The sequence below is a fragment of the Annulohypoxylon maeteangense genome (genome assembly GCF_022496945.1).
Source record: "Annulohypoxylon maeteangense strain CBS 123835 unplaced genomic scaffold GGS22scaffold_1, whole genome shotgun sequence".
NCBI classification, from domain to species: Eukaryota; Fungi; Ascomycota; class Sordariomycetes; order Xylariales; family Hypoxylaceae; genus Annulohypoxylon; species Annulohypoxylon maeteangense.
The window spans coordinates 2993874-3021851 of record NW_025953248.1 but is presented as its reverse complement, the minus strand read 5'-3'; the positions used below and the strand labels follow the sequence as shown (position 1 = coordinate 3021851).

The 27978-nt window shown below is 48.1% G+C and overlaps 8 protein-coding genes across 8 annotated transcripts; 4 read left to right on the top strand and 4 right to left on the bottom strand.

Moving 5' to 3' along the window:
* Positions 1-16: 16 nt before the first annotated feature.
* On the top strand, positions 17-2006 carry GGS22DRAFT_12578 (MFS general substrate transporter). Its single transcript, XM_047958336.1, has 2 exons — positions 17-853; positions 905-2006. The coding sequence occupies exons 1-2, from the start codon at positions 310-312 to the stop codon at positions 1822-1824; spliced, it is 1464 nt and encodes a 487-aa protein (XP_047824200.1). The 5' UTR covers positions 17-309; the 3' UTR covers positions 1825-2006.
* A 1-nt stretch (position 2007) lies between these two features.
* On the bottom strand, positions 2008-4622 carry GGS22DRAFT_12564 (MFS general substrate transporter). Its single transcript, XM_047958329.1, has 4 exons — positions 4233-4622; positions 4097-4170; positions 2571-4021; positions 2008-2518 (listed from the first exon to the last, which is right to left on the bottom strand). Exons 1-4 carry the CDS (start codon positions 4443-4445, stop codon positions 2418-2420), a joined length of 1839 nt encoding a protein of 612 aa, XP_047824199.1. The 5' UTR covers positions 4446-4622; the 3' UTR covers positions 2008-2417.
* Positions 4623-5756: 1134 nt separating this feature from the next.
* GGS22DRAFT_150693 (ferrochelatase-domain-containing protein) lies at positions 5757-7566 on the bottom strand. The gene is made up of 3 exons (XM_047959358.1): positions 7160-7566; positions 6539-7103; positions 5757-6488 (listed from the first exon to the last, which is right to left on the bottom strand). Exons 1-3 carry the CDS (start codon positions 7391-7393, stop codon positions 6025-6027), a joined length of 1263 nt encoding a protein of 420 aa, XP_047824198.1. The 5' UTR covers positions 7394-7566; the 3' UTR covers positions 5757-6024.
* Positions 7567-8208: 642 nt separating this feature from the next.
* GGS22DRAFT_150692 (ku70 protein) lies at positions 8209-10439 on the top strand. The gene is made up of 3 exons (XM_047959357.1): positions 8209-8290; positions 8343-8939; positions 8996-10439. Exons 1-3 carry the CDS (start codon positions 8231-8233, stop codon positions 10274-10276), a joined length of 1938 nt encoding a protein of 645 aa, XP_047824197.1. The 5' UTR covers positions 8209-8230; the 3' UTR covers positions 10277-10439.
* A 270-nt stretch (positions 10440-10709) lies between these two features.
* GGS22DRAFT_150690 (uncharacterized protein) lies at positions 10710-14506 on the top strand. Its single transcript, XM_047959356.1, has 3 exons — positions 10710-11333; positions 11387-12240; positions 12295-14506. Exons 1-3 carry the CDS (start codon positions 10817-10819, stop codon positions 14140-14142), a joined length of 3219 nt encoding a protein of 1072 aa, XP_047824196.1. The 5' UTR covers positions 10710-10816; the 3' UTR covers positions 14143-14506.
* A 43-nt stretch (positions 14507-14549) lies between these two features.
* Positions 14550-16835, bottom strand: GGS22DRAFT_150686 (guanine deaminase). The gene is made up of 2 exons (XM_047959355.1): positions 15971-16835; positions 14550-15897 (listed from the first exon to the last, which is right to left on the bottom strand). The coding sequence occupies exons 1-2, from the start codon at positions 16221-16223 to the stop codon at positions 14723-14725; spliced, it is 1428 nt and encodes a 475-aa protein (XP_047824195.1). The 5' UTR covers positions 16224-16835; the 3' UTR covers positions 14550-14722.
* Positions 16836-17649: 814 nt separating this feature from the next.
* GGS22DRAFT_150680 (SGNH hydrolase) lies at positions 17650-19357 on the top strand. Its single transcript, XM_047959354.1, has one exon. It carries the CDS (start codon positions 18074-18076, stop codon positions 19004-19006), a length of 933 nt encoding a protein of 310 aa, XP_047824194.1. The 5' UTR covers positions 17650-18073; the 3' UTR covers positions 19007-19357.
* A 311-nt stretch (positions 19358-19668) lies between these two features.
* On the bottom strand, positions 19669-26909 carry GGS22DRAFT_150677 (beta subunit of fatty acid synthase). The gene is made up of 3 exons (XM_047959353.1): positions 26766-26909; positions 21056-26312; positions 19669-21002 (listed from the first exon to the last, which is right to left on the bottom strand). The coding sequence occupies exons 2-3, from the start codon at positions 26250-26252 to the stop codon at positions 19903-19905; spliced, it is 6297 nt and encodes a 2098-aa protein (XP_047824193.1). The 5' UTR covers positions 26253-26312; positions 26766-26909; the 3' UTR covers positions 19669-19902.
* Positions 26910-27978: the final 1069 nt, after the last annotated feature.

Below are 27978 nucleotides of genomic sequence, written 5' to 3'. Positions count from 1 at the left end.
TCCCAGAAACTATTATGTAAAATCATCCCATTTGTTGATTCCTATCGTACTATTACTAACTTAACTTATAGCGTAGAATCGTTATTTTCCCCAGATTTTTCGCCATGGGAAAGAAACTATTAAAACCCTTTTAGCCACCTTCAACTTTCAATGCCTTCTCACTTGAGAAATCACCATACTCAGGTATAGAGAGTAACACAAGACTAAGAGTATCTCAAAGAAAAAGCCTAGCGTTAGGAGTGACCAAAACCTCTCGAGTCACTCCGTCCTTTTACAACCTAATTACCTAGTTAGTAGCGGGGGTCTTCTATGACCCTCGCACCACAACGAAATGCAGATGACAGCTGCCTCATAAATCAAACTGTCCCGGCAGTGGCCCAGGGGGTCCTGGTGCCTATGCCGGAGCAACTTGACGAAAAGAGTCAACTCAACTCAAAACCCCAAACCAATCCTAGCCCCGGTGAAGAACATGAGAGCCAGGTTGAACATCCCCACCCCGTTGCAAATCTCGCCGTACAACCATCGTACGAAAGCGACGATGACGATGACGATGAGGACTTCCCGGAAGGTGGCCTGAGAGCCTGGCTTGTTGTCCTCGGCTCCTTCTGCTCCATGGTCTCGGTCTACGGTATCATCAACGTCGCCGCCGTCTTCGAATCGTACTTCTCGGCGAACCAGCTCGCCGGCTACAGTTCCTCGACCATCGGTTGGATCTTCAGCGTGTACCTATTCATCGTCTTCTTCTTTGGAATTCAAGTCGGTCCGATCTTTGACCGCTATGGACCTAGGTATCTGATCGCTATTGGTAGCGTAATGTGTGTTGCGAGCCAAATGCTGCTAGGGTTATGTCATGGTTAGTAGACCGCCCTACATAAATCCGTATATGCTAACAAGCCCGAAATAGAATACTACCAAATAATCCTAACCTACTCCGTCCTCGGCGGTCTCGGCGGCGCTCTGCTCAACGTACCCGCATACGGCGTAATCGCGCACTTCTTCAAGAAGCGGCGCGGCCTCGCGACCGGCATCGCCGCAACCTCCGGGTCCGTCGGCGGAATCGCCTTCCCGCTGTTCCTGCAAGCCGTGATCCCCAAGCTTGGGTTCGCCTGGGCGACGCGATTCATCGGGTTCATGCTGCTCTTCCTAGCCATCGTGTCGAACCTCCTAGTCCGCTCGCGCCTGCCCCCAAGCCCGCACCCCGTGCGCGTCATGCCCGACTGGTCTCTCTTCCGAGACCTCAAGTTCACGCTCTGCTGCGCGGGCGTGTGGTTCATGGAATGGGGCATCTTCACCCCGCTCACGTACATCGTCTCGTACGCGATCGCCCACGGCCAAGACTCGCGCGACGCATACACGCTCCTCGCGCTTCTCAGCGCCGGCTCGTTCTTCGGCCGCTTCCTCCCCGGGTTCTGGGCCGATCGGTTCGGTCGATTCAACGTGATCACGCTGACGAACGCGTTGTGCGTCGTCACCGTCCTCGCCTTCTGGCTACCCGCCGGTGGCTCGCGCCCGATGCTCATCGTGTTCGCGCTGACTTTCGGCTTCGCCTCCGGCAGCAATCTGGGCCTGTACCCTGTGTGCATCGGCCAGCTGTGCGAGGCTAGGGAGTACGGCCGCTTCTTCTCGACTGCCATGATGGTCGGCAGTTTTGGCACCTTGTCTAGTCTGCCTATCGCCGGCGCGCTGCTGGGTCTTGGAAGTAATGAGGAGCAGGGATGGCTGGCGGTGATCCTGTTCACTGCGCTGTCGTACGCTATTGCTATGAGCTGCTTCCTTGGCGCGAGGGTTTTGGCTGTTAGCTGGGGGGTTACAAAGGTGTATTGAAGAAGTACGTCTAAATGCAGGCGTTATTTGAAGACGGGGGTATGTGTTGTTGTGTTGCGTAAGTGAGGTGGGGGGAAGGATTCATGAGAGGAAGTATGTGAAGAAAGGTGTGTTGAGACATTAGTCGATTTTAACAGCGGTGTTGGTAGTTGAAGGATGGTGGTTCAAAATGAGTACATATTTTGAATGATACCTAACTTTGGAATATTGTATGAGATGGAAATCTCTTATCCTCAATGTAATGATGTTGTAAGCCAAATATAGCCTCTATATAATATCGATGTGAAATTCCCATCTTCTTGTTGTTGAAACACAAGGCTTCACTGAACTAAGAAGTTTCACGGAATACATAATTGATATCACCTAACGAACGCCCAACTGATATAATAATCAACGCTACACCAAAATTCAAGTATGTCTACGCAACCAGATTTGACACACTGCCGCCAACACCGATCAACTCTTTAACCCAAAATTCAACACAAATGTACATATATGTACGATTAAAATTTTATACGCTCTAAAGGAAAAGTTTATGTAGGGCAAGATACGATGAAAACGTGGCTCGTCATAATTCAACATATACAAACTCTTTATAAGCCTAAGACTTCTTCATCGGCAGTAATATCCGGGGTTCGAGCATCATTCGGAACTTGAGACGGGACTGCGACATAGCCGTCTTCCTTCATGTAAACTGTAGAGTGGTAAGTCAATTGCCTGACACGTTTAGGTGTGTGAGAACTTACTGTGTGGTCTCACGAAGAAACTCGCAAGAACCACCAGCCCGAATAGAGAAGCCAATAGGACGAAAAATGCCTGTGGGAATGTCTCGACTGTTCCAGCGTATAAGCCGTTGAAAAGCGCGGGCGCAAAGACCCGTCCGAGCGCATGCAGGAGCCCGATAGCCCCTAATAGGGAACCTACACGCTCCGCCGGGACGTGTTTTGTGATTGCGCTTTGGATGGTGGCGCTTGCTAAGCCGCCAAACGCCGTCGCTAGACCACACAAGATGAATAATTCCTCTCGGCGGACAAATATGTAGCCGAATGCGCCTATAGCATCGCTGAAAAGGGCAACCCGTAGAATCCATACGTCTAGGTTATCGGCGCCAGAGTTTTTCTCGACCATGACCGCATCTCCACTCTCGCGTTGTTGACGACGTAAGGGCCGGATGCGGAATATGTAGTTGATGACCGGGAGGATGCAGAGAAGGATGACTACGCGCACCATGCTCACAGCCGATACAAATCGCGAAGCTTGCAAGGTTCCCCAGTCAAACATGTACTCGGAGTAGAGTACGATGACAATATTCGCGCCCATTGACGAAGATAGAACCACTGAGTCGATAAGAGCGAGGAGAACCAGATTCCGCCGTAAGCGACTATTATCTCGTCCACTTGGAACGAGCATTTTCAGGGGTGCGAATGGGTTAGCGCTTAGAACTGCTGGTAGCCAAGTTCCCATGTGATCATCTAGATACGAAGCGACTCGTGGCCCAACAAAATTTCCGACTGAACTCGGAATTCCTGATCTCAGCTGCATAGCTGTAGCTTCGTTTTGAGCTCGATGCTTCTCCCTTGCGGCCGTCTGGCGCTTCTTAGATATCGAATCGGGTAAAAAGAACCAGAAGAACAGGATGACGAAAGCGTGGCAGCCGAGGACAACGTAGAATATTGACAATAATGACCCGGTCCATTCGACGAAGTAGCCGGCGAGGAGGGGACCAAATGCTAAACCAGTGAATAGACAAGCGTGGAGGTAACCGATATGCACTCCGCGTTTAGACGGCGGAGCGCAGTCGCTCGAGTATGAGTTCGCTAATATGCTGCCCGCCGTAAAGGAACCGGTAATTCCGTCAAAGAATGCGCCTAGGATCAACCAGTGGTAGCTAACGGTGTCGGGGAATTTCGCAGCTAGGATAGTGACGACTTCATTTACTAGACCACCACAGGATGCCATCACCATAAGGCGTTTTCGACCATATCGATCAGATAGCGAACCTAACTTTGGCGCCGTAAGTGCGCTTAAGGAACCTGTTAGAGCGCTGATCACGAGTGTGAAAGCAGCAACATTCTTCTGAACCCGGGGATCATTGCATTGAGGGTTGTCGCCGCCCATGACCACCGGCAAGAATGTAAAATTCGGGTCAAGCGTTTGGCGCTCGCTGAAATAATTGCGACATATTAAATCGACAATTCTGACGATGACGGTTTTTGTTAGAGACATCTATGCTGCTAGCCATATGCAAGGGTGGTGGTGCTGCACGACTTACAGGTTCAGCTTCGGTACAATGACGCCACCAAATGCAAGAGTAAATAAAAAGTATGGCCCGAGAAGCCAGTAAACCTGACTTCGAACTTAGTTCTAACATCTTTCAAAAGCTTTATGGATTTTGGTACATAACATACCGAAGGTCTCCGATACCACGGAAGGCCGATGAAATCTTCATAACCTATCCAGATCTCCTGTCTTTTTCGACCTCCGTTGTCTTCTGTCGCATCATTCCCATTGCTTGCGCCGACCAGCGGGCTTGTTTCTGTTGCCTCTTCTTGTCGTTCCTCTTCGTCTATGAGTACAATCGGCCTGTTGCCCTTTTGAACTTCTTGCGCATTGTTTGTCATTTTTATTATAAGCCTGTTGCGTGGCTGTATCTGATTTCTCGACGTATATCAAATGTCGTGAACAACCATGTGTGGTGTCTGTTTCCCACGTCTCAATTATAGATACCGGATGTTGCGGATGGTCCGTAATAACATAAATTGATTTGGCCTTGGCCGAAGGATTCCGGAATTCCTATCTTAAAGCTTGTTACGCTACATATAAGTCTTCGGTGGCTGGTGAGAGTGAAATCTCAAAGCGACACCTTTACTCGGGATCCGAGGACAGTCGATGGTTGACCTCAACAACTTGAAAGAGGGTTGGGAGAGAGAGTGAGTAAAGATATGTCCCATATCCAGAACCCTGATTATAATAATTCAAGATATCATTGGGCTACCTAAGTCGATGATGTGTACGGAAGACGCCAATGAAAGCTTGAATTGCTCAAGTTCGAACTGCCAGCGTCCGAAGTGTACTGACGCTAGGAGACTTGGAGAAAACGATGCGAAAGTTACGGGTGGGTGAGAGAAGCGCGAGGGTACCCATATCAATTTTGGGTCGAATTCCGTCTCTTTGGGATTGGGTGGTCCCGATTTAGTGCCTTCTAATTGTTCCATGTTCCATGCCACCAACGTAGTGCTACAACACGACTACATACGTGTATCAAGTCTTTAAGTTCCCGATAGCCTTTATTAACCGGGTACTTTACGTGAATAGGAAGGTTAATACTAGTACTTCACAAGTACACTAAAGAATAACCTACATTAGGCGCCTGCATTACGTTTAACTCGGAATCGGATGCCCGAGAAGCGATATAGGGAAGATCCTCTATCTACATAAGATACGTACCCACCTACCCCGGTTGATCTAATCAGGTTAATCTTGTTCCTGATAACTGGCGATTACCAATCCGATCTTTTCCCGAGTCGTCGGAACATTCCAAGTTGACATTGGACCCTTCAAGCACGAAGTACATACAACAGGTTTTTACATATGTAATTATGGCTATGGATTTATATAAGAAATCCGAAGCGTTGAAATAAAACACCGAGTCAATGCCATGAAAGAACACAAGCATATTCCATGCCTACCTATGTTACATACCTAGTACATAGATAAGACACAGCTTGCTGTAATCGTCGCCAGCACATCGATGACGCATCGTTCCGTACGATTCTGCAGTCCGGGGTGTAACCTAGAACCCTGAGGCATAATCGGGCATCTACAAAGTTCCTCTCCGGCCGTCGGCATGTTTTTATGTCCGGCAGAATACCACGTAATTAATAATACCTGCCTCAATGCTTAGTAATACTTCCAGGGAGGCACAAGAAAGATGTTTGAGTAGCTATGTATGTAGATAATAGATTTAAATATATAGTAGTCATCAATCCAATGCCGTACCCGCCCAATTCATATTTTCCTATCCGGTCGTCTAAATTGTACAATATTCTGCTAAAACAGAAAATAGCTAGTATGGGGGTAGAGTAGAATGCCTAGATATACGCACATAATAAGACAACTGCTTAAAACCGGAGTAGTGTTTGAACTCCTTGCAACTGCCAAAATAGAAGCGCGGTTCCAAACATGTGACAACTGTGCGCTCTACAATGATACTGAAGAAGTATTTTCCTGTGCTGCGAAAAACTTCTTTGACTCGGTACATCGTTCACTCTTACAGCCTGGACACCTGAGACCCATCTGATAGGAACAGGAGACCCCACTGTCTAAGTGTGTCTTTGCAAGGTCCGCAAGAGCATCGATGAAGATGGGGCTGCCGTTGAGACTTTCTATCCGCTTGACGGTGTCCTCGTGGCCGGATTCCCCAATTACCTCCTTGTCGAGCTCGAAGAGTGTTTCGATGTGGTCTGAGGTAAAAGCAATTGGGATAAGAATGAGATCTTTTTGCCCCTTTGCGATGTATTCCTCAACCGATGATTGAGTTTGAGGGCCTAGCCATGGTTGGGGACCAACCTGTGACTGCCAGCATAGCCTATAAGGATTAGAAAACTTCAGTCGCTGCATCACAGCATATACTGTGGCTGCAACTTCGGCGGGATACGGATCACCTAACTCATGTCAGTTGGGGTTACCTAGATTTGTTCTTCCAAGTCCTTACCTCGATTCACCACCGTCATTGGTAAACTGTGAGCGGAGAACAACAAGACGACTTGGCTTCGGCGATCTTCGGGGTATGACGCCAACGTTTTCTCAATATTGTGAGCAAAGGCTTCCACTAAGCCTGGATGTACCGGCCATCTGTCGATGACACTCCATTGAATCGTGCCTGGTCCAGATTTACCTTCTAATCGTTGCCGCCATTTCCACAGCTCATTAAGACTGCTTCCTGTCGTCGAGCAAGAATATTGGGGGTATTGTGTGAACGCCACAGCTCTTCCTCCTTTACCGTTTCCAAAGCCATCCGCCAGCAATTTATTATACATCTCCTCAGTTAGGGGATCTGCATAGCGGAACGCGACGTAGGGTTTATGCGGGGCTGTATGGGGCGATATCCGATCGAGAATCTTGCACATTTCTTCGTTTTGATATTCCGACCATTTTCGAATGGGCGAGCCACCTCCTATCTCTGCGTATTGTTTTTGGATCTTCGGTGTTCTTCGATGCGAGATGAGGGGTCCAATATAGTTTTGTAGTCGTCCTAATGGTATCAAATCACCGTCTGCCTACTCACAAATTAGAATTGCGCAGAGAGGCGTGGCAAGATATATAGATCACATACGAACAATCGGCTAAGAAAGTCTCCAACTTCATCTAGAGTCGAAGGACCGCCCATATTTAAGAATACCATGGCTGTTGGACCTTTCGATCCAGTTGAGTTTTGTGTGACAGGTGGCACCGGCGTTGCGAATGATCTCGTTTGTAGCGCACTATTCGATAATCGTAGGCTCAATGAAGAGCTAGCAGTACCAGCTGCTCTACGCGAGAGCTGTGCGACAGAATGGCGTGTAGCCATATTGCACGAACTTATTCCTCTGAAATCTTGACACTGTTACGAACTGAAAATAACAAATCTTAATAAAACATTAAATGTGTGTTTTAAAGGTGGACAATTCAACATAAATTAGTGGCGATTTGGATTTGCGGAATGTCACCAAGTCATCGACAGCAGAAGCTTGGGTCCAGCCATCCGTTGCGTCCGTTCTTACTAGGCAGGCTAGGGTAGGAGGGGCCAATGAAACATGCTTAATTGCCTAGCAGATTCATGACGTAATCTATCATTTAGAAGATTAGATGCCTTATTAGCATACTACTATCGTATATAGGTATAACTAACTACATTACAACATCTTGTTCAATTTCATCACTACTATAACTTGAACATAATACTTGTTCAAAAGAAATAATTACATTATTTCAACCAAGACAACAATTAATGATGATTATTGAACGCAGCTCATGTGCTGGAAACTCTTGACGTGTATGTACATAGGTACTTTCCATTATTAGATTATTCGAGCTCATCACTGGTATATCGGGGCGCTATACCGCGCTACGAAAGGCTATCCACAAAATAGATAAAAAAATAATGCGCTTAGGCAGGAACATCTCAGGAGCTTAGTAGAAGTCACCTGATACCGCGATTTACTTCATAGGAAACCACTTACATCATACGCGTTCAGTCGCGACATCTGCCTAAATCATTAAGCTCCATAACGAGAACCAGTCCCGTATAAATCAAATGGAAATAAGCCGATCATCGCGAACTTTCCTCACCTTCTAGAATATCTCTCTGAAGCTTGTCTCTCCTTTACCATCCTAGATTGACTGGAGAAAAGACATAAAAACCACTATGGCAGATCGCCATGAGAAAAGAGAAGAGGATGAGGAGGAGGATGAGATTGGCGAACAGGTATTCCATCGTGACTTAGTTCATAGAATTTCAAAAACTAAACATCGATTAGGATTATAAAGCGCAGAAAGATGCTCTCATTTTCGCTATCGATGTGAGCGAGTCAATGCTTCAGCCGCCTCCCGAGTCAAATGACAAGAAGGCAGATAAGGACCCCCCTGTGTATGCCGCTTTGAAGTGTGCCTACCAGGTGATGCAGCAACGAATTATATCTAACCCGAAAGATATGATGGGCATAATACTCTTCGGTACTGAAAAGACGAAGTACCGAGATGATCAAAATCTTCCCTATCCTCACTGTTATGTCTACACCGACCTTGACATCCCTGCGGCCGACGACGTAAAGAACTTAAAAGGTCTCGTCGAAGAAGGCGAGGACACGGATGAGATTTTAGTACCATCCAGTGAGGGAGTTCAGATGTCGAATTTGCTCTTTCTGGCAAATAATCTCCTCACCACCAAGGCTCCCAACTTTGGATCTCGAAGATTGTTCATCATCACAGATAATGACGACCCTCATAAGGACGACAGGAAAATTAAAGAAAATGCGGCATATCGTGCCAAGGACTTATATGATCTTGGAGTCACTATCGAACTCTTTGCAATCACTCGTGGGGATGAAAAGTTCGACTTTAGCAAGTTCTATGATGTAAATCCCACTTTAATGCTCGATCACTTATTATTCTTTTAACTAACAGACCCTAGGACATTATCTATCGAGATCCAACTGTCGATGAAGCGCATCCGGGAAAGGTCTCGACGTCAAAATCCGGCAACGGTCTGACGCTTATGAATTCATTGGTTTCCAATGTCAACTCCAGACAAACACCAAAGCGGGCATACTTCAGCAATATGCCGCTCGAGCTTGGCCCTGGACTTCAAATCTCAGTGAAGGGGTATAATATCATTCACCCACAGACTCCTGCGCGTAGTTGTTACGTCTGGCTAGATGGCGAGAAAGCGCAAATTGCCGTAGGCGAAACCGCCCATATTGCCGAGGACAGTGCCCGGACGGTTCAAACAGGCGAGGTGAAAAAGGCTTACAAGTTTGGAGGCGAATATGTTTATTTCGGCGAAGATGAGCAGAAGTCTATCAAGCAATTTGGAGGACCGATAATACGTATCATCGGCTTTAAGGATAGGTCAAGCCTAGGATTTTGGGCATCCATCAAGAAATCGATCTTCATCTTCCCGAGCGAAGAGGGCTATGTTGGTTCCTCGCGCGTCTTCACCGCATTGTGGCAAAAGCTACTTAAATCTAAGAAGATTGGCATTGCGTGGCATATTGCTCGGACAAATGGCAACCCTCAATTAGTTGCAATTATTCCCTCCAGGGCGCAGTCAGACAGCAAGACGGGAGCAGACTACATACCTGCTGGCCTGTGGCTTTATCCCATCCCGTATGCCGATGATTTACGCGACGGCCCCGACCATGTCAAATTAGTTCGAACCACAGATCAGTTGACTGATTGCATGAACAAGATCATCGGAAACCTACAACTCCCAATGGCTACGTACAACCCGTCGAAGTATCCGAATCCTGCTCTTCAATGGCACTACAAAATCCTACAAGCGCTTGCGCTAGAGGAAGAGGTTCCCGAGACGCCAAATGATGCTACTCTCCCGAAGTACAAGGCTATTCACAATCGGTGTGGTGAGTACATCCAGGACTGGTCGCGGACAGCCGATGATGTCCTGAGAATGGTTAGAGATGCGCAATCTATTAAGCGGGAGATGGAGAATGATGACGAAGACGATCGGTCCAAGCCTGCAAAGAAGGTGAGAACAACGGCATCGAGAGCCGGGCCTAGTAACACAGGGATGAGTAACGCCGAGCTAAAGAAGAGATATAATGACGGCACCCTGTCAAAATTGACAGTAGCTGAGTTGAAGCCAATACTCGGCGACCGTGGGCTTGACTCGAAGGGGTTGCTGAAGAAGGCTATGGTCGAGAGGCTTGAGGGGTGGATCGAAGAGAATGTGTAAATGTACAGGCATGTGTCGGCTAAGACAAAAGGAATCTAGATGTAGTCTACTCTGTGGCGTTTGTGATGACTACTCGGTTGGTATTCATTCAGATCTGCCAAGTACCTTGTTACTCAGTGTGTGCTATAGATACTGTAAAATATACTGATACCCTACTATTCTTTCTAAACTACATTAAAATCAAGTAGTCAGAATAGTGAAGAGCATAAAATTGGAAGTACAGGTGATGTATTTCGTATCTATATCATCTTGAATGTCACGGTTCGGGCAGTCGGGGTATTGAGGTATTACGTAATGCAAACCCTGCCAGCGTTTGTTCTGTTACCAACCACCTGGATAACCCCCACTCTACCACTCTCACTAGCCACTCTATTTAGCGTTCAGCCACGAATACCCCAGAACCACGGTTTGTCCTAATCTACGCGTTTGACTTCTTGCGCCTGCGTCCTGATTACATCTTAAACAGGTCTTTTCATTGCGCGATCCGAGCAGCGCCTATGGAGGAGAGCGTGGTCGAGTAATCTCCATACCGTTGCCGGAATGGATGCACTCTTGAATCTAGATTCGCCACGAGGCAACTACGTGTGCAGTTCCATTCAAGAGATACAAGACAAATTGCATCATAGCCTCATTTCGAAGTCTTCCGATACCCACGCAGAGCACACCTCCATCACCTTCGAATTCCGGCATAATACCCTCTTCAATATAAATGGAGATACCGACAATAATAGCCCCGATGGCTCCATCGATCCTACAAGTCAATCGCAGCAACCGCCTATTGCTAGAACTGTCAATGTTTCCGAGACAGTGCAGAACCAACCGGCCGACGACCCTGTGCTTCAACGTGCTGTCGCGAAACATATAGTTGGTGCGATGGGAGTGGTTGATGGTAGCTCGTGGGTAGTTCGGAAGGTTTCTAGGGGCGCGCAAGGCTGGACATTTACGTACATCTGCAAAGACTCGCTACAAGAGTGGAATCACGCAAACGGGAAGAATACCGACAAATTTATAATCGCTAGTTATAGTGGTCCAGGTAGTCTAGACCCAACTACTGCCTGTAAGGATAAACACTCAGCTATAATAGGGATAAACATTCTAACTTCATCGTAGCTCGTCCTGCTTTCGATTGTCGTGGGACTCTAAACATCGCCTTCTCCAAATCCACCAGAGGTATCATCGTCAAATATAACCACACGCCTATTCATAAAACTGTCCAACAGTTATTCGACCTTCTTACTCCCGATTTGCCGCCTCCGCCGGTGAATAAAGGCACCGCAGCCAACCAGCGAACACCAAAGGTTAAGCGACCCCCACCGACTGAAGGCGAAGAAGGAAGTCGTAGGAAGCGCCCAAGGAAGAAGGACAAGGCGCCAGAAGCACCGATGGGAGATGCAGCTAGTGGAAGTGGTCATGTTAGCCGCACTGGACCTGAATCGCAAAATACGGATCCGAGTGACGTCCATTATACCTCGGTTTTAAATGTACCTCCAGACGAGGCTGCTCGACGCCAACAGACAGCGATAGAACTCCTCACGGCGGAAGGAATCGATCCGGGAACCCTTTCCAGGGACCAGTTCGAAATATTTTCAAACCAGTCACCTGAGTTGCAGGCAGCTTCGTTGGAGATGCTGAAAATGTATGGCGCAGAGAAGTTGAGAATTGTCCACCCGCTTGATGTGGATGAACCCACACCTTCTACCTCTACCCCGGCTGAAGGGCAGTCCTCCAATGTAACTCCTGCAGCTAGCTCGGGACCAAAGTCTGCTCCTGCGACAAATGAGACGCCTACTAAGAGACGCGGTGGTCGGAAGAAAAAGTCTGACGTAGCAGTAGCTGAAGCGGGTGCAGTGGTTCCAGTGGAGCAAAATGGTGAGGTCGGGACGACGGCTTCCACTTTGAAGTTGACCGTTAAACCGAGGAAGACACGCGGTGCTTGTCAGACTTGCAAAGTCAGGAAAACTCAGGTGAGCATATATCTCCTGCATATTAGGCGATATCTCGATACTAACGAGGTCTAGTGTACGAAACAGCACCCCAGTTGTTCTATCTGCCTTAAGGCCGGCGTAGACTGTGTTTACTTACCTCCTAAGCCACGCCGAAGAAAATCGGGGAAGTCTGGCGAGGTCGTCGACAACGAGGACTCCGATATGCCGAGAGAAGATGAACAAGACGAAGCATCTAATGAAGGCCCTACAGAACTGCCAACATCAACAGTCCCAGTCCCGGAACAGCACCTGGAACAGCACCCGGAACAGTATTCGGAACAGTACTCGGAGCAGTACCCGGAACAACACCCGGAACAGTATTCAGAACAACATTCAGAACATTCAGGGCACTCAGGACACTCAGAACGACATCCAGTACATGAAGTTGTGTCACCACCCCCGGATCCCGACAATGAAGAATTCATACCGGACCCGAACATTTTGTCGGCCTCTATTGAGCATCAACCAACTACAGAACCCCCACCAACAGAGCCTCCTCCAACTCACTACTACTCAGGTGCCAGCTCTGGGTTTCCATTCTCTCAAGATCCACAGCCTTCATCTGGACATTTAACAATGCCTACATTGACATTTCCGGAATCTCAAACCCGTGGGACTCAATTCAAAACCTCTCCAAATTTAACATTCTCTTCAACTTCGCACCAGAATAATCATTCACCAACGCCAACCCATTCACAGGTGGCAAACCAGGAGAGGCAGAATAAGCCAAGGTCCGGTCGCCGTAGCCTTCCTACAAGTCAAAATAAACAAACACCAGTCCCAGTACCGATAATTCCACACCACACTCCTACTTGGAATGCCTCACCTACGCCAGAACAAGCTGTTAAATCATCACCAACGATGACTAAGAAACAGGCATCTAGGCGATCGAAACAACGTCATTCTAATATGGAAACAAATCAACAAACCTACGATGATAATAATATGCAACCAGAACCTGCGCTGTCGCAACCTGCGATACAGAAGCCGAACCAGCCGCCTTCAATGAGGGGTTCACCATACCAGACTGCAGCCCAAGTTATAACCCAAGCAAGATCTCAACAAGGTCAGAGGTCACGGACAAATACACCTGTCACATCTACGTCCCGCCCTCCTCCCCAAGCTCCCCAAGCTGCTATGAGCGTAGCCTATAGCACTGCTCCGTCAAGTTCGACGCCGAATTTTGACTCTTATGGACGTTATAACAATACGACTAATGCCCAGTATGATAATGTAAACAACGATGAGGGCTCATCTCGTATTGCCTATCAACCTGGCTCATATCATCCCAGAACAACCACCACGACGTCAACCTCATACCCATCGACGGCGGCATACGATTATTCACGGAGCACCGGATCGACCAATCCACTTTCCCGTGCACTAGATGCCTCAGCATATACCAGTACTAGTGGCCCTACAACTAGTCAATGGGCAACATCACAAAGCCGAAGTAGTACCCCGCACACTCAGTCACACACAAATACCACTTATGCTATGGCGTCAACTGCTGCTTCTACATCTCACAATTATGGAACAAGATCTACCGATCGACAAACCTCACATCAGAGCGTTCCTTACAGCCAAACCCAAACCCAAACACAATCGTATGGATCTTACTCGACGCAACAACCCAATACGAATCAGCAGACCCAGCAGAATTGGTACGGTATTACCCCTAACAATAGTAATAGCAGTGCAAACCAACACAGTTATAGTAGTAACCGGAACAGCGGTTATACCGCTACCGCCAGTTCAAGTCAAGCTGCATACAACAGCCATAGATCTGCCCCTCACAACTATTCCGGGCACGGCTATGGCTCTGGGGCAGATGATCAAGCTCTATATGATCTATTGCGGGCTGGCAACTCTGCACATTAGTTCAGTTTCACGTCTGTGTTGAAGGGGTGTCTTCTGTTTCTACCTGATAATACGTGGTTATCAAGACCATTCCAGGGTTCTAGGCGATGGGAATAGGATAGGAGTCGCAGTGATTTGATGATTTCAGACTTGCATACAGGTTACCTTACATTCTCACGTATAAAAATAAGGGGTTTGCGTATTTGCTTTGGGCGGATTAAAAATGGCAGTTGAGGTATTCACGGTTAGTCACGGTAATGGATTACGACCCGGCAACGGCGTAAATGGATTAAGGAGTACCCAGGTACAGGTACATAAGTGAGTACATAGCTTAGGTAATACCCACTACATCAAGGTATGTAGTAGACGGGTTAATATAAGTGAGTTTATAATAGTCGCCGGCCAGGCGGACTTACCAGTATCATGATTCTCTACATCTAAATCAACCCGATCTAAATCAACCAATTCGCAAAAGACGGTAGGGGCAAAGGGTATATACATACATCTATCTACCATGTGCTATAACATCATAAACAGACCTCAAATCCGGCATATCAACAACGCTTATCCAGTCATTTACACCGTCAACAAATCAATGCATCTATGCCCGCTCATGCACAAGCCGACCTCTAACCCATACTTTCTTCACGTTCCTGTCATCGCCATTATACACCCACTTCGCGACACGGTTCTCCCACCCTTCCCAGCCGAAGATATCCACGTTCCCGTGATCCGTCATATCGTCTTCTCCGGGCGTCTCGTCGACGAGACCTAGTCCGATGAGCTGCGCGTCCCATTCCATGCCTACTTCAAACCCGCCAATTTTATCGCTTAATCCGACGACTTCAGCGCTGCCCCGCGTAGCTAGGTGTAGGACTTCCTCAACGCTAAGCTTTGCGCGCTCGCGTTCGGCGGCTGGGACGTCGGCCCATTTCCCCAGAGGCATGGCTAGGTGGTTCGAGACGAGGGCGGCGTGGCGTGCGGCTAGGAGCATGCTGGGACTGTACCCGCCGCTGACATCGGTGCCGAGGCCCACGGCGATTCCCTTCTCGAGCAGCCAGCGCACCCGCGCCTCCCCACTTGTTAGAGCAGAGTTGCTAGTTGGGCAATGAGAGACCTTAGACCCGCGACTCGCAACTAAGTCCGCTTCTGCATCGGAAAGGTGGATGGCGTGGGCGAGGATCGTGTGTGCGCCTAGTAATCCATGGGCGTCGTATACATCGGCGTAGCTAGCAGCCTCAGGGAACGTGTCCCGCACGAGTTCAATCTCGTCCTTGTTCTCCGAGATATGCGTTTGGATCGGGATACCCGTCTCACGATGTAATTTCCCAAGAGCCGTCATCGCCTCCCGGGAGCAGGCAGGTGCGAAGCGGGGCGTCAGAATTGGGGACACGAGCGCGAAGGAAGCGTCGATACCTCGAATATGGTCGATCGTCTCGCGCGTTGCAGCAAGCGACTGTGCGGGAGACTCGTCGAGGTAGTAATCTGGCCCGATGTGGTCCATGCATACACGACCGACGAAGGCACGCTGGCCCATCGAGAGGCATAGGTCAGCCAGGAGGTTGGTGGACGGCACGTGGATCGTCGCGTAATAAACTGCTGTCGTAGTGCCGTGAGCGAGTGTCTGCCGTACACACCGTGTGTACACTCTACGGGCCTTGGGAAGCGAAGAGAGGGATGCTTCCATTGGAAACGTGTATGTATTCAGCCAGTCTAACAGCGTTGACTTTCCGAATATACCTGCGTTGGGGTATTGTGGTGCGTGGATGTGTGTGTCTATTATTCGTAATCAGTAAAGAGGAGGAACTAGAGTCAGGAATAAAATGAAAGGGGAATCATGTTAGCGTACCAATGAAGCCAGGAAAGAAGAATTGGCCATCTTTTGCTTTCGTGACTGCCACATCACTGGCACTCCAACCGAGCGTAGGATATAATTTCTCCTCGGCCTTCTTCTGGTCGTACTCGGATTCAACGGCAACTATCTTGCCAGACTTGTCCACACAGACTGCAGCATCACGCAGATATTGAAGTTCTCCGAGTTTGATGCTATGTATAAACAAACCCAGGAACAATTGGTTCTTCTCATTATTCAAAGGGGCCATGACGACTTTCTCTCCAACTCCACTGTTCCCGTATGTACGACGCCCCTAGGCCACCTTCCTCGACCCTGATATAGATCTGATATAGATCCGAGATCCGAAATTTAGGCCTATTACCAAAACGCTTGCAAACAGACCACCTGCTACGATCCAGGTTGCGCGCTGTGGTCAGGAGTAGGTAATGTGGTGAGATGTCACAGATCCTGTGAGACGGGATTCACCCAATCCAATTTCACGTTATCCTTCCTCAATTACACGGGATCCAACGTATTTCTTGACCCAGCCACGCAGTGACCTTTTACTCATAAGTGACAAATCTTAACATGAGCGAACGAATTTCCAAATTCAGAATAAATGCGTTGAAATGACGTAACTCGTAACAGAGATTCAAGATTAACAGAAAGATTTCAAGAAGGAGGAAAAAAGAATGAAAGGGAGAGGTTCTAGATCTTATAGATTTAGCGGCAGCAAGGGAAGTACTAAGCGACGTTTTAGAATACCCAGCTAGATAAGGCAATATTCTAGATTAGAGGAATATGGAAGTACCTAAGGGCGTTCCTGCATCTACTAAGGCCTTGCCGAACCTTACCCAGGACCCGATGTGGTGGCCCGTTCTAACAACGCAACGTGTATGGACATCTGTGACGGAAGTGTCCACCGGCGTACAGCATTTATGGTGACGTCCGATAAAAGCCGGTTGACGCCGGCACCCGAGCGAGCTTTCCTATTGGTGCCAATTATAGGTATCCGCTTTCCCAACCCCCACTAAGGCTTACTGGAGTTCAAGGTTATTAGTCGCTATCACTGCTATCGTCCTGTTTGTTTAGTCCTTGCACATGCTTCAATTCTCGTTTCTAGCTCAAAACTTCTCTTGATAAGTAGGTATTTTGTAATGGAAGACTCCTAGTAATCCGATTAATTTTCCCCTACACTCATTATTACCTTTTTTAAACTCATACTTGCCTCTTCTTAAAGAGTAGCACCACTCCTGAGTCATGTCTTAACTAACACGCCAAGTCTATTCTGTATTATCCTACCAAGCAACCATCACTTGTGGAACTGTTTGTCCCCCTTTCTTGATTGACCTAATTATTGTCTTCAAATAAGGAACAGGTATGTTTCCGTTGGAATATACTCTCAATCTCTTAGAATAGTCATATCTTGAATATGGATTATGGAGCCTCAAAATTCATCGCCCGAATTGCAGAGCTTCGCATTTTTACTAAGCAAAATTAGTCATCTAACTTTTCTTAAGTAATCTGTGAATAACGTAAGCCTCGAGGTCGATCCGAGATCATTAGGTAAATTCTTATTCAGCTTGACTTAGTAATTACTTAATAATTCCGAGGTCAATGTTACTTACTAAGGACTTACTAAGATGTATTCCTTTTTTGATTCTCCTTTCTCATTCAACAACTTTCAATCATGAGTTTAATCAAACAGTTATCGTAGACAAACTCACATATTCGCAACAAATACTATAAGCGGTGTGACTCGCGACAACGCTCACATCTCCCAATTGGCCTATATTGGGGCAAACCATACTACCGAACTCTGCGAACCGAGGGGTCGAGGGGTTCCGGTAAACCAGACGCCTAGGCCAAGTATATTATTAGAAAGAAAGGGGGGAGGGGCAGAAACTCCCCGGATCTAGTATCGACGCTGTCCAACCCCAAAAATCACCCGACCCCCGACCCCGAAATATAATTCGTCATCACAAGTCCGTTTGTCGCCTTTTGTCATTCGTCTCACCTATACAATCACTACCCGAACCCGAAACTCAAAACTCGAAACATCACAACAACACGGATGATCTCAACTAGTTTAGATTCGATACATACCCTGTTAATTTCATGCGCAATTGTCTATCATCTCTACTATCTCGCCCCAAACGCCTTCACCAACCAATCCCCTCACCCCCTAAACCTATCATCTCCCCCTCCCACCAAACCCAGTCCCAAAGCACCACCATGCCACCCCTCCGCATAGCCAACCTCGGCTCCTCCTTCGCCGCCGGCCCCAGCATCCCACCATGCGTAGACGAGGACGCCGGACGCTCAGGCGCCAACTTCGCATGTCTGATCCACCAGCGCATCCCCGGCTCCTCGCTAACGGACCTCACGGTCTCCGGCGCCATCCTGCCTAACCTGACCACCGAGCCCCAGGACCGAGGCGGCCGCATCTTCCCCCCGCAAATACAGGGGTTGCCCGAGGACTCGGACCTTGTGTTCGTGCTGGGCGGCGGCAACGATATCGGGTATATCGGCGGCTTGTTCGAGGACACGTTATCCGCGACTTGGCTCGGCACTTTCGTTATGAAAGTGCGTGGAACGGGCGGCGCACCTGTTTCGACTGTGGATCTTGATGTCGATGGGCTTGCGGCTAGGTACGCCGGCGTGCTGGACGAGATTCACGCTAAGGCGCCCAAAGCCCAGGTCTTGGTCGTGGAGTACCTGACGATGCTAGGCTCGCACGTGCAGCCCGGGAAGGACGTGCCGTTTGGCGAAGAGCGCGTCGCGCACCATAAGGCTGTAAGCGCGCGATTACTAGAGGCTACGACGAAGGCGGTTGAGGGCCGCGCGGAGTGGTGCCATGTCGTGTCCGTGGGCGAGCCCAGCGAGGACCACGCTATAGGGGCGCCGGACCCCTGGGTTTCCGGGTTCTCGTGGAAGCTGTTTTACGCGGGGGGCGCGTATCATCCCCGCGCTGAGGGCATGAAGGCTGTTGCTGATATCATTTATAAGAAACTTGTTGAGCTGAAGATAGTGGATGAGGGTGAGCTGTGATATGGTGGGTGACGTAGGTGGGTTATATGTGATTCGTTGGGTGTGGGTTTTAAGAATGCTAGATATGTGATGGAACTAGGTATGCATGAGGATGACGGAAGTAGAGGTTTTACATAAACCACCTGTATGCGTGGTTCGCATTGGATCCTTGAGATGGTAAAGATCTGAGGATCGAAGCATTATAAACTAGGTACATATGAGGCGTGCAATGTATAGGCAACGACATGAAAGAGTTATAGGTACTTAGGTACCTACATCGAGTTACGAAATTGTATTATTTAAAGAGTTCGTAGTTTACTGGCTTCTCCTAAGGCTATTGAATATCTTCATAATTGGCTGTTTGACTTCTCGCAATCTAACCAAAATAATAGGTGCTCAAGGGCTAAAACCGCGTGATATAAAATCTTGTAGCGCCTTTCTCCGGTGGCTGAGTCCCTAGAACTTAATCGATGCCCGCTGTATTTCAGTAAAGTTATAGGCGGATACATCACTAGTAAGCCTAAGTCTTAACGTCTTAACCTAGCCCAATTGCTGTATCCAACGATTACTCAGGTACCCATCCGATCATGCACTAAGCAAGGAAATTGAATTTTAATTACCTAGTACTTCAAAGTATAGCTTCAAGAGAAATGGTCACGTAAATATTACACGAAGAATCAACATAAAAGCATCGAATGTTCATTGTGTTGGAAGGTTTTGTCTAAACTTCCAAGTATATCTATGAGGACATAAAACCAACACCGAGTTTCCATCCGGACATCACCGACGTAATAGCACAGAATTAGAGAATACAACGAGTATAAAACACAATCCGCATAATGCTGTCCCGTCATCATCACATTCCCCCGCGCCGCTCTAAGGCGCTTTCATGTATGCCCCACGCAGGTCTAAAGTCCTTAGTGGCCATTCACCTGTATAGGTGCGCTCACACCATTAACACCATTTACTTCGTCCTGATAACTCTCCCAGTCCTGTAGGATCTGGGCGATCTTCGGTGACCCTGTTAGATCATACACGTTCTGGAAATATTCTTTCGTGAGCTCGAAGGGTCGTGCCGTTACGTTAGGAATGTACTTCCCAACTAATTTAGCGGGGTCGATGGAAGTTTTGTTGATCTTCTTGAGTAGGATATTTCTGAAAGGCTTGACACCTGATCGCAAGAACGTCGAATGGAATGGCACATCGATACCCTTGAGAGGGATCGTGGCGAATCCCCTCTCCAGCTCTATAGGCTGAGGCTTGGTTAAAGTCTGCTGGGCAGAGCCTTTGATAATGTCGACAAGGTGTGCCTTCACCTCTTCGATGCTCAGATCCTGGCGAAGTTGGTTGATGTCCACCTTCTGCGACTTCAAAAAGTTCAAGACTCCGGTGAGAGTATCCAAGGCGCGAAGATCACCAGCACAGACATACTGCATGTTGGCAATATTGTAGTTGACAATCTCCAATAGCCAACCCGTCTCCTCGGCAATATTACTAACCACATATCGGAGGGCGCTTTCACTGAACGTCTTTGAGATTCGGCTAGGGTTGACAGCGCACATGGAGTAGTTCGAACGACCTTGGGCATCTCGCTCCACGGCAACTTGCATAGTCAATCCACGATAGAAGACAACAGAGACCAAGGACTCAATAGGTAGCACATCTGCCAACGCGGCAAGAGCAGAATATTCGCCTAGAGAGTGGCCGGCGAAGGTGCTGTCTCGCGGTACAAGACCCTTGGCGTTCATGTCTTCAAAACTGGCTTTCTCCATAAGAGTGAGAGCGGGTTGTGTGAACTGAGTTGCTGATAGAAGACCAGTAGGAGAACGGTATGTGTATGATGTTGTCTTTTCATTGATCTCCTTGAAAATGCGTTCGGATTTGACAGAGCCGTCCGCAGCGATGGTTTCGAAGTTCATTTGCATGTAGTTTTCACGGATGGCTTTGCCTCGGGGACCACCGAAATGAATAGTTAGCTCCTTCGGGTTGTTCTTGACGATATTCAAGATCGAAAAGCCTGGAATGGGTTAGCGCATATTACACCATGTGGATGTGGGATTTTCAACTTACCATATGTGTCAAGGAGATACTTGTCGGCCCTATCCCATACCTCCTTAGCCACAGGGCTAGTATTGTACAAGTCCATACCCATACCCTGCTCCTGAGAGCCTTGCCCGGTGAATACGTATGCTGTAACGGGTTGTTCAACCTCGGCCTCTCCGAGAAGTACCTTTTCTTCGGTCTCCTCATTGCTCGCTTCAACCTTGATAATCTTGCGGCCACCAATCATTCCGACGTGCTGAAGCTTAACTTGAATATCGTCGTTGGGTAGTACCATACCGACAAGGGAAGCGTGGAAGCTGCGAACACGGCCTACGTTATTTTCCGCTGCCCAAGTTTCTACTAGACCTCGCACAGCAGCACTTGAGTACATCCCGTGGGTGATAGTACCAGGAAGATTGGCATAGCTGGAGAAGACACGAGAAACGTGAATCGGGTTGTAGTCGCCGGACACCTTGGCATACGTCTCATTGGAAGCGGGCGCCTTTAGCTGCAAGGGCGACTTGCCGCTAAGAGGGATGGGATTCTCGAAGTTGATTGGCTGCTCAATAGAAGAGCCGTGGCGTTCGAGGTAGTCAACAATTGGGTTGCCGTGAGACGCACCAGCTTCGTAGTCGACACTCGCGACTTGAATAATCTCCTTAGTAGGGAGCTCGAGTAGCACTTGACCACTCGTCTCAACACTGCTATAGACGGTCTTATTCTTGAACTTGTAGAAGCTCTGAAGACGGAATGTCAGCGTCTGACCAAGGAGTTCGATGTCGTTATTGTCGAATTGAATCCAGTCTTTTGACTTCAGGACCGCAACATCCTTCGAGGTGCCGAGATGGACTTGCATCGGTGTTTCCATCTTACGTTGGAAGGTGTTTTCGTAATCGGTGTAAACACCACGATACAAGAATTGTGACGTAACCTCCATAACAGGCTTACCATCTCTATAAATAGTGCCACAGACCTCAACCATCTTGCCAGACTCCTGATTAATTACGGCGTTGATTTGAGCAGTAGTCTTTACTTCGTCTCCCTTCTTTAGAGGGTCGGCACCGGGCATCATCCGGAAACCATTAGAAAGATGCACAAGCTTAAGAAGATCGCCATCGATGTTTCGAGGGAAGATAGGCTTTGTGATAGCCTTCCATCCGACAACGATGGCAAAGTCCATGGGAGCAAACATCTCCTTTCCAGGACGGTCAACAAATGCTTCACCGGTATTGCTAACGGCATGCACGAAATCATTGATGGCTTCTTTAGTGATAGTGGCCCTTCCTCCATCAAACTTGCTGGTGACGGGGGTATCGTGATCAAGGGTTTCATCTCCGAACCACGCACGCCAGTAAAATTCCTTGATGCGGTCATTTCGCCCTTCCATGACTTCATGGATCGGTGCATATCCGGCTTCAGGCTGGTACGTGAATTTAAGGGGTAATGATACCGGTTGGCCGAGAGCACTAGTGTCTTTTATCATGTTGACCATAATCTCGCGTTTGCCATTTAACTTGACTTCAATGACATCGACGTAATGATTGTGCCGTGGTTGTTCGCGCACGATAATTGATGTCTTGGTTGGGTCGTTGGGATACAAAATCTCCACGAAGAGACCACGAACCGGTGCGAAAATCCGCTTCATTGGATTTGTCTGGTACTTGTGGCCCTGTACCAGGACTTCAGAGGTAAAAAGGGCATGGCGCCAGTTGCGATTCGGGCCCGCTAGAAGTGCAAGCCAGCTATCAAGGGGAGGGAGAGCAGCACCGGGGGAAGATGATAGACGATATGTGTTTTTGTGCTGATCGTAAGATACTGTAAGACCTTCGATATCCAGAGGCATCTCAGTGTCAATGAGCTTGCCGCCGAAATACTCAATGACCGGGATGGACTCCGGTTTGCCTGCATATACATCTCTTGTCAAATTGGCGATGTGGGTGTTGTGGATGTTGTCTAGGATGTCTTTAATAGGCTCATCTATTACAGTCGAGTACTTGACAGCAGTAGGACCCTGCAAAATACAAGTACGTCCGACGTCTTGATCGATGACGGCCTCAAGATCCTCCGATTGCCATAGAGAGTCCTTCTTGAAGAAAAATTCGAAGTTTTCATCGAGAGATGGAACAAAAGTCACTGGTTTTTGGCCACGGCGTGAGCATAAGAGTAAGAAATGCTGAACATCCTGAGCATTTATAATCTGGGTTTCGGCCTCCGGATATTGGGCAAGAATTTTTTCCACGGCAGAAAACGGTTCGTTCAGTTGGGAATAGGTCTGTAGGTACGATGGGTGACCAGCGTTGAGAGTAAATCGTTCCTCAACACGATGGATAAAGTCACCTGTGAGCTTGGCGAAAGATGGGTCAATCCACCTCGACTCGTGCTTGACATAAAGGAGGTCTACCATTCGTCGCACAACCTCGCCGTAAGTCATATCTTCGAGGTCAACAGTTTGACCAGCCTTGTTTCGCCCAAACCAAACTTTCTGGAAGTCATCATTCAACTTCTTGATAATATATTCACGATGCTTTTTCAGCTCAGCAACCCGTTTTTCCTTTGGCAAGCTGAAAATTTTGTTGTCCATCTCTGCCCAGAACTTAACACCGCGGGTGGCGAGTTTGTGAATAGGTTCACCCATTTCTGATCGAACGGTGATGACACCACCGGCCGGACCCTTGTATGTCTGCTCCCATGAATCATCGTCAAGACCTGTGGCGTCTATGATGGCTTGTTTGGCGGCCTTGCTCGTATGGGCTTCCTTTGCAACCATCATACGGCTACCAAAGAGGCAGCCATCGTAAGGCATGGATGGGTAGCCGTACTTTTTAGACCATTCACCCGTGAGGTAGGGATATGTATCTTCAGCACCACCGAAACCACTGCCGGCAACAAGAATGATGTTGTCCGAACGTCGGATGCGGGCGTACATCTGTAAAATTGGTTGATGGAAATCCTCAAATGAATGGTGACCACCTCCACGTCCACCGGTCCACTGTAGGATGATGGGGAATGTCGGGTTTGCTCGGGCAATGTTGATTACTGCTTGAATCGCCTCCATAGAACCTGGCTTAAAAGCGATGTGCTTTAATCCGAGAGTCTCGATGTACTCCTGAGCAACTTCAATAGACGGCACACCTGCACCGATAGTCAAGCCCTCAATAGGGACACCCTCGGCCCTCAATCGTCCAATGAGAGGAATTTGCCAGCCCATAGCCCGGGGATTAACGTAGATCAAGTTAATGGTAACTCCTCGTCCAGCTGGAATGGCCTTTTCAATTTGTGACAGCGCCTCAGTCATCGTCTTGCCATTATAATAACCTCCGCCGGCCAATTCAATATGGTATCCGGCATTCATTGTCGCAGCAACGAAGTCCCACGGAACTGTAGCAGGCGTCATACCAGCAACCATAATTGGAGGGACACCGAGCAATCGACTCATTTTGGTGTCTACATAAGTGTGGCCGCTCGATGTTTTAACTAACCGAGGGCCATACTCTTTAACCCAGTCATTGGCATACACCACGGCATGTTCCTCATCGCGGTCGAAGAGTTCGGACTTGTAACCCACCTCTTGTGCAGCACCGTCGATAGTACCAGCGAGAATGACACGCACCCCTGTGCCTTCCTTGTTACGGCTCGTCAATATGCCAAGGCCAGAAATGCCACCAGGGCCAAAATCTAACACATGGGTCGCCTCTGGGAAGATAGTTGCTTTTTCCCAGTTCACGGGGTCTCGCGTGATCATGCGGATCAAGGAGGGCACAATATCACCCTCGACTTCATCCCTTAAATCAGCACCAGAGCACGTGTTGTAGACGGCGATTCCCAGGGAAGATGAATCAATGGTGATATCTTTAAGATCTTCGTCGATCAATTTTGTTGCATCGGAAAGATACTTGCTATGGAAGGGCGCAGTGATGGGTAAGAAACGGTTGACAAATCGAACTTTCCGCTGTGTATGAGGGATTCGAGTTTGGTCAAGGCCTGTGGGCGCCTTGACCTTTCGCAACTGGAGATTCAAACCATACAAAGAAATTGGTGGGCCAGTAACAACCATGTTTCTAGGACTGTTGATGAGAGATATGGCGATGTGGCGGTCTTCTGGAAGGTACTGGTTTGTGGCATCAATGTGCTTCTGCACTTCGCTCTGGGGAAGATCTCGGATGCTCAACATGGGCGTCGGGTCCCCTTCACCATTATCAATAGAATCCTGAAGCATAGCAGGAGTCAACGAAGTTCTAGGGAATACTTGTTGACTACGAGCACCGATCCAGAATAGGATTGTCAAGGCGTCCTTAGCTAATTTTTCATACGACTCCCATGAATCTGCGGCGGCAGTGGCAGCGGCAACAATGACGCCCTGAGAGTGACCAGTTGCGCCACGGATACGATCACGTAGTATTCCAGGATGTACACCAAGGCCTTTCCCGAGGACTTGATAGTGGCATAGTTGCACCAATCCGATTAACGGCAAGCTCACAGGGGCGGATATTAGGTATTGGGGGTCAGGGGTTGTGTCCGGAGAGCGAAGCCATTCCATCACATCAAGTCCTTTTGCGTACAACTTGTCTGTCCTAGGATCAAGAGCTAGGGTGTGCAGAAGGTCGGCGGATGTAGCAACTAGCTCACCCACGAATGACGGGTATGTCTCGTATACTTCACGAAGTTCGTCAAAGTATTCGATAATATTTCCTTGGCCACCGAAGATGCTGTAAATGCCGGCGCTTCCTTCGTCGGCAGCTCTGAGGAGCGCAGATTCATGCGGTCTGATCGCACGGTTCGCTACTGAGCGGGCTACATAGTAGCACCGCACTACAGTGATTTGCTTAGCAAGAATACCTGGTAGATTCTTTGCTAGCGTATGGACGTCGTTCCCCCGAAGGAACATGCGCTCAAATTCGTTAAGAACGAGCCTTAAGACCTCTTCATACGAACCCTGAGCATCGTCTTCCCCTTCTTCAACTTCGTGTGCAACAAACCCCATGTATCTTGCGACAAGCTCAGCTACGGATGAGGGCTCATCGTCCAAGGCCAATTCGTCTGTTGGCGCGGGGAGACCGGCTGTGAATCGGTCCTTGAGCTGCGATGCATGGAAATGAAGGTTGGTAGGTACGAGAAATGAAGCGTCGAGAGATCCATGAGAAAGAGTGAGGGGTCGAAGGGAGGAAGACGATCTAGGAGTAGAAACGCCCGTTTGAGGGCCTGTGCCCGTACCGGTTCCGTACATGGTTATGGGTATCGTGAAGTTGCTGGCGAGGCAGATGTCTAAACCGGTCTAAACTGGTGCCTTTAAGTCCCTATTAGCATCCGGAATATGTGAGATCTACATAATACAGAGAGCCTATCTTACTATTAAGATTACCTCCGTAAACTCAGTAAAGAGCAGGAGATATGAGGCTCTTGGGAAATTGAGGGGACAAAAAAAGTAAACAATTTGAAGAACTCTACTCCGCCAACTGTTGCTATTAGGCAAACAAGAGCTTCGCTGAAGAGAGATTGACTGGGCGAAGACTATTGCCTGTCGCGATAAGGAAGTATGAAGTTATCAAAAGTGTCAAGGAGGAGGCAGGATTAAAGTTGGGAAAGATGTGATTCAGCAGCTTCGATATGAAAGAAGAGGATCGTGATAGATACACCAGGTAGGAACTTCGGGAATCGGGAAACAAGTGGTCGATGGTTGTGGCACTAAACACCTGCAGTGCGCGGAAGGTCCCCTGTCTAATTGGTGGTCTCAACGTACCTAGCAGGTATTCTAAGAAATTTACCCGATAAACCGCCCACAGAGTACGTGAATAAGTTTAACGTTTCCGTTACAGGGACAGCTCCCTCGACAGAAAAAAATTTAAGTTCTTGTTGGGGATCCATATGGGTTAGGTGCCACACCTTTTTAGTCCCTAGCAACTATCCTAGCCTGCAGCTGCAGCCCTGGTCCACTGTCATTGTCACTACAACTTTAAAGTATCTGTACTTTTTCAACCACAGTCAACCTTTAATGATCAAATATCTTCAAGACAACCTTACAATTTAATCTGACAAAGGGACATCATATCATAGACAATTTTGTTTCACTTGCTGCTCAGCCCTCACCAAAGTTCTATATCTAGCTGTCACCCCAGAACTTAGTTTTGCTCTACAGGTAGTTACAAATTAAGAACATTATGTAGTTGTCACAGCCATATCGGACGAAAGCATAATCAAGCATCGGATTTATTGGGTCCTCGAGTCAGGTAAGAGCGTGGAGACTTATCATGCGTTCCTAATATGTGGTGATTGGCTGGTTTATTCTAAAGCCAGCGGTGACGAAGGAGGAAAGCAAGGAAAACAAATTCGGGCTGCAAAGGATTATTGAAAGTGAAGAAACAGATATCAACCAAATATCTTTCGGCTCAACGGATCTTTTTTTTCTCACAATCTCATGTTACCTGTGGCTGTCGTAGCTGACATCGAGGCTTGAAGTCTGGATAGCGATCGATTTTCTAATCAATAGATCCGTGCTTCAGTGAACCGAGGTCATCCTTGATGCGTGTCATTCAGATGCTGGCTGCAGTTTCAATTGCGGAGAGGGTAAGATGACGCAACGCCATGGTACCTAGTTATGGGTTTCTGTTCGATCATCAAGATGATAAGACGGCCAATGACAATCTATGATCTTCCACAAACATGCAGTGTCTTCGGATTCAATAATGTCAAAATACGAAACTATGCGACATGTGGTTGGTCGCCTTCGCTTCTTGTTTCTCAAATCTCTTTGGAGAGACCGGCGAAAGGAGTGGGATGAAATCAACCTTAAAATGACCTTGATAATGGATAAGGAAGTATCTATACTTCTGTCAAGGGCCAACCCCTGGCCCGTACCAGTTGGTCCACTGTAATGGTACGGCAGGCAAACGACGGCCAGGGCCAGTCAGACGCGGCCTCGCGTGGTGCCTGGTATTACGGAAGAGGATTCCCTG

Excerpts from the sequence above, each read along its gene's own strand:
- GGS22DRAFT_12578 (XM_047958336.1), top strand. The coding sequence starts at position 310 with ATGACCCTCGCACCACAACGAAATGCAGATGACAGCTGCCTCATAAAT. Across the intron at positions 854-904 it reads GCTGCTAGGGTTATGTCATG|AATACTACCAAATAATCCTA; the intron begins GTTAGTAGACCG and ends AGCCCGAAATAG.
- GGS22DRAFT_12564 (XM_047958329.1), bottom strand. The coding sequence starts at position 4,445 with ATGACAAACAATGCGCAAGAAGTTCAAAAGGGCAACAGGCCGATTGTA. Across the intron at positions 4,171-4,232 it reads CGTGGTATCGGAGACCTTCG|GTTTACTGGCTTCTCGGGCC; the intron begins GTATGTTATGTA and ends GTTCGAAGTCAG. Across the intron at positions 4,022-4,096 it reads ATTGTACCGAAGCTGAACCT|AATTGTCGATTTAATATGTC; the intron begins GTAAGTCGTGCA and ends CGTCATCGTCAG.
- GGS22DRAFT_150693 (XM_047959358.1), bottom strand. The coding sequence starts at position 7,393 with ATGGCTACACGCCATTCTGTCGCACAGCTCTCGCGTAGAGCAGCTGGT. Across the intron at positions 7,104-7,159 it reads ACTTTCTTAGCCGATTGTTC|GCAGACGGTGATTTGATACC; the intron begins GTATGTGATCTA and ends ATTTGTGAGTAG. Across the intron at positions 6,489-6,538 it reads AATGACGGTGGTGAATCGAG|GTGATCCGTATCCCGCCGAA; the intron begins GTAAGGACTTGG and ends GACATGAGTTAG.
- GGS22DRAFT_150692 (XM_047959357.1), top strand. The coding sequence starts at position 8,231 with ATGGCAGATCGCCATGAGAAAAGAGAAGAGGATGAGGAGGAGGATGAG. Across the intron at positions 8,291-8,342 it reads AGGATGAGATTGGCGAACAG|GATTATAAAGCGCAGAAAGA; the intron begins GTATTCCATCGT and ends AACATCGATTAG. Across the intron at positions 8,940-8,995 it reads ACTTTAGCAAGTTCTATGAT|GACATTATCTATCGAGATCC; the intron begins GTAAATCCCACT and ends AACAGACCCTAG.
- GGS22DRAFT_150690 (XM_047959356.1), top strand. The coding sequence starts at position 10,817 with ATGGATGCACTCTTGAATCTAGATTCGCCACGAGGCAACTACGTGTGC. Across the intron at positions 11,334-11,386 it reads TCTAGACCCAACTACTGCCT|CTCGTCCTGCTTTCGATTGT; the intron begins GTAAGGATAAAC and ends ACTTCATCGTAG. Across the intron at positions 12,241-12,294 it reads GCAAAGTCAGGAAAACTCAG|TGTACGAAACAGCACCCCAG; the intron begins GTGAGCATATAT and ends AACGAGGTCTAG.
- GGS22DRAFT_150686 (XM_047959355.1), bottom strand. The coding sequence starts at position 16,223 with ATGGCCCCTTTGAATAATGAGAAGAACCAATTGTTCCTGGGTTTGTTT. Across the intron at positions 15,898-15,970 it reads CTTCTTTCCTGGCTTCATTG|ACACACACATCCACGCACCA; the intron begins GTACGCTAACAT and ends TACGAATAATAG.
- GGS22DRAFT_150680 (XM_047959354.1), top strand. The coding sequence starts at position 18,074 with ATGCGCAATTGTCTATCATCTCTACTATCTCGCCCCAAACGCCTTCAC.
- GGS22DRAFT_150677 (XM_047959353.1), bottom strand. The coding sequence starts at position 26,252 with ATGTACGGAACCGGTACGGGCACAGGCCCTCAAACGGGCGTTTCTACT. Across the intron at positions 21,003-21,055 it reads GTATCTCCTTGACACATATG|GCTTTTCGATCTTGAATATC; the intron begins GTAAGTTGAAAA and ends AACCCATTCCAG.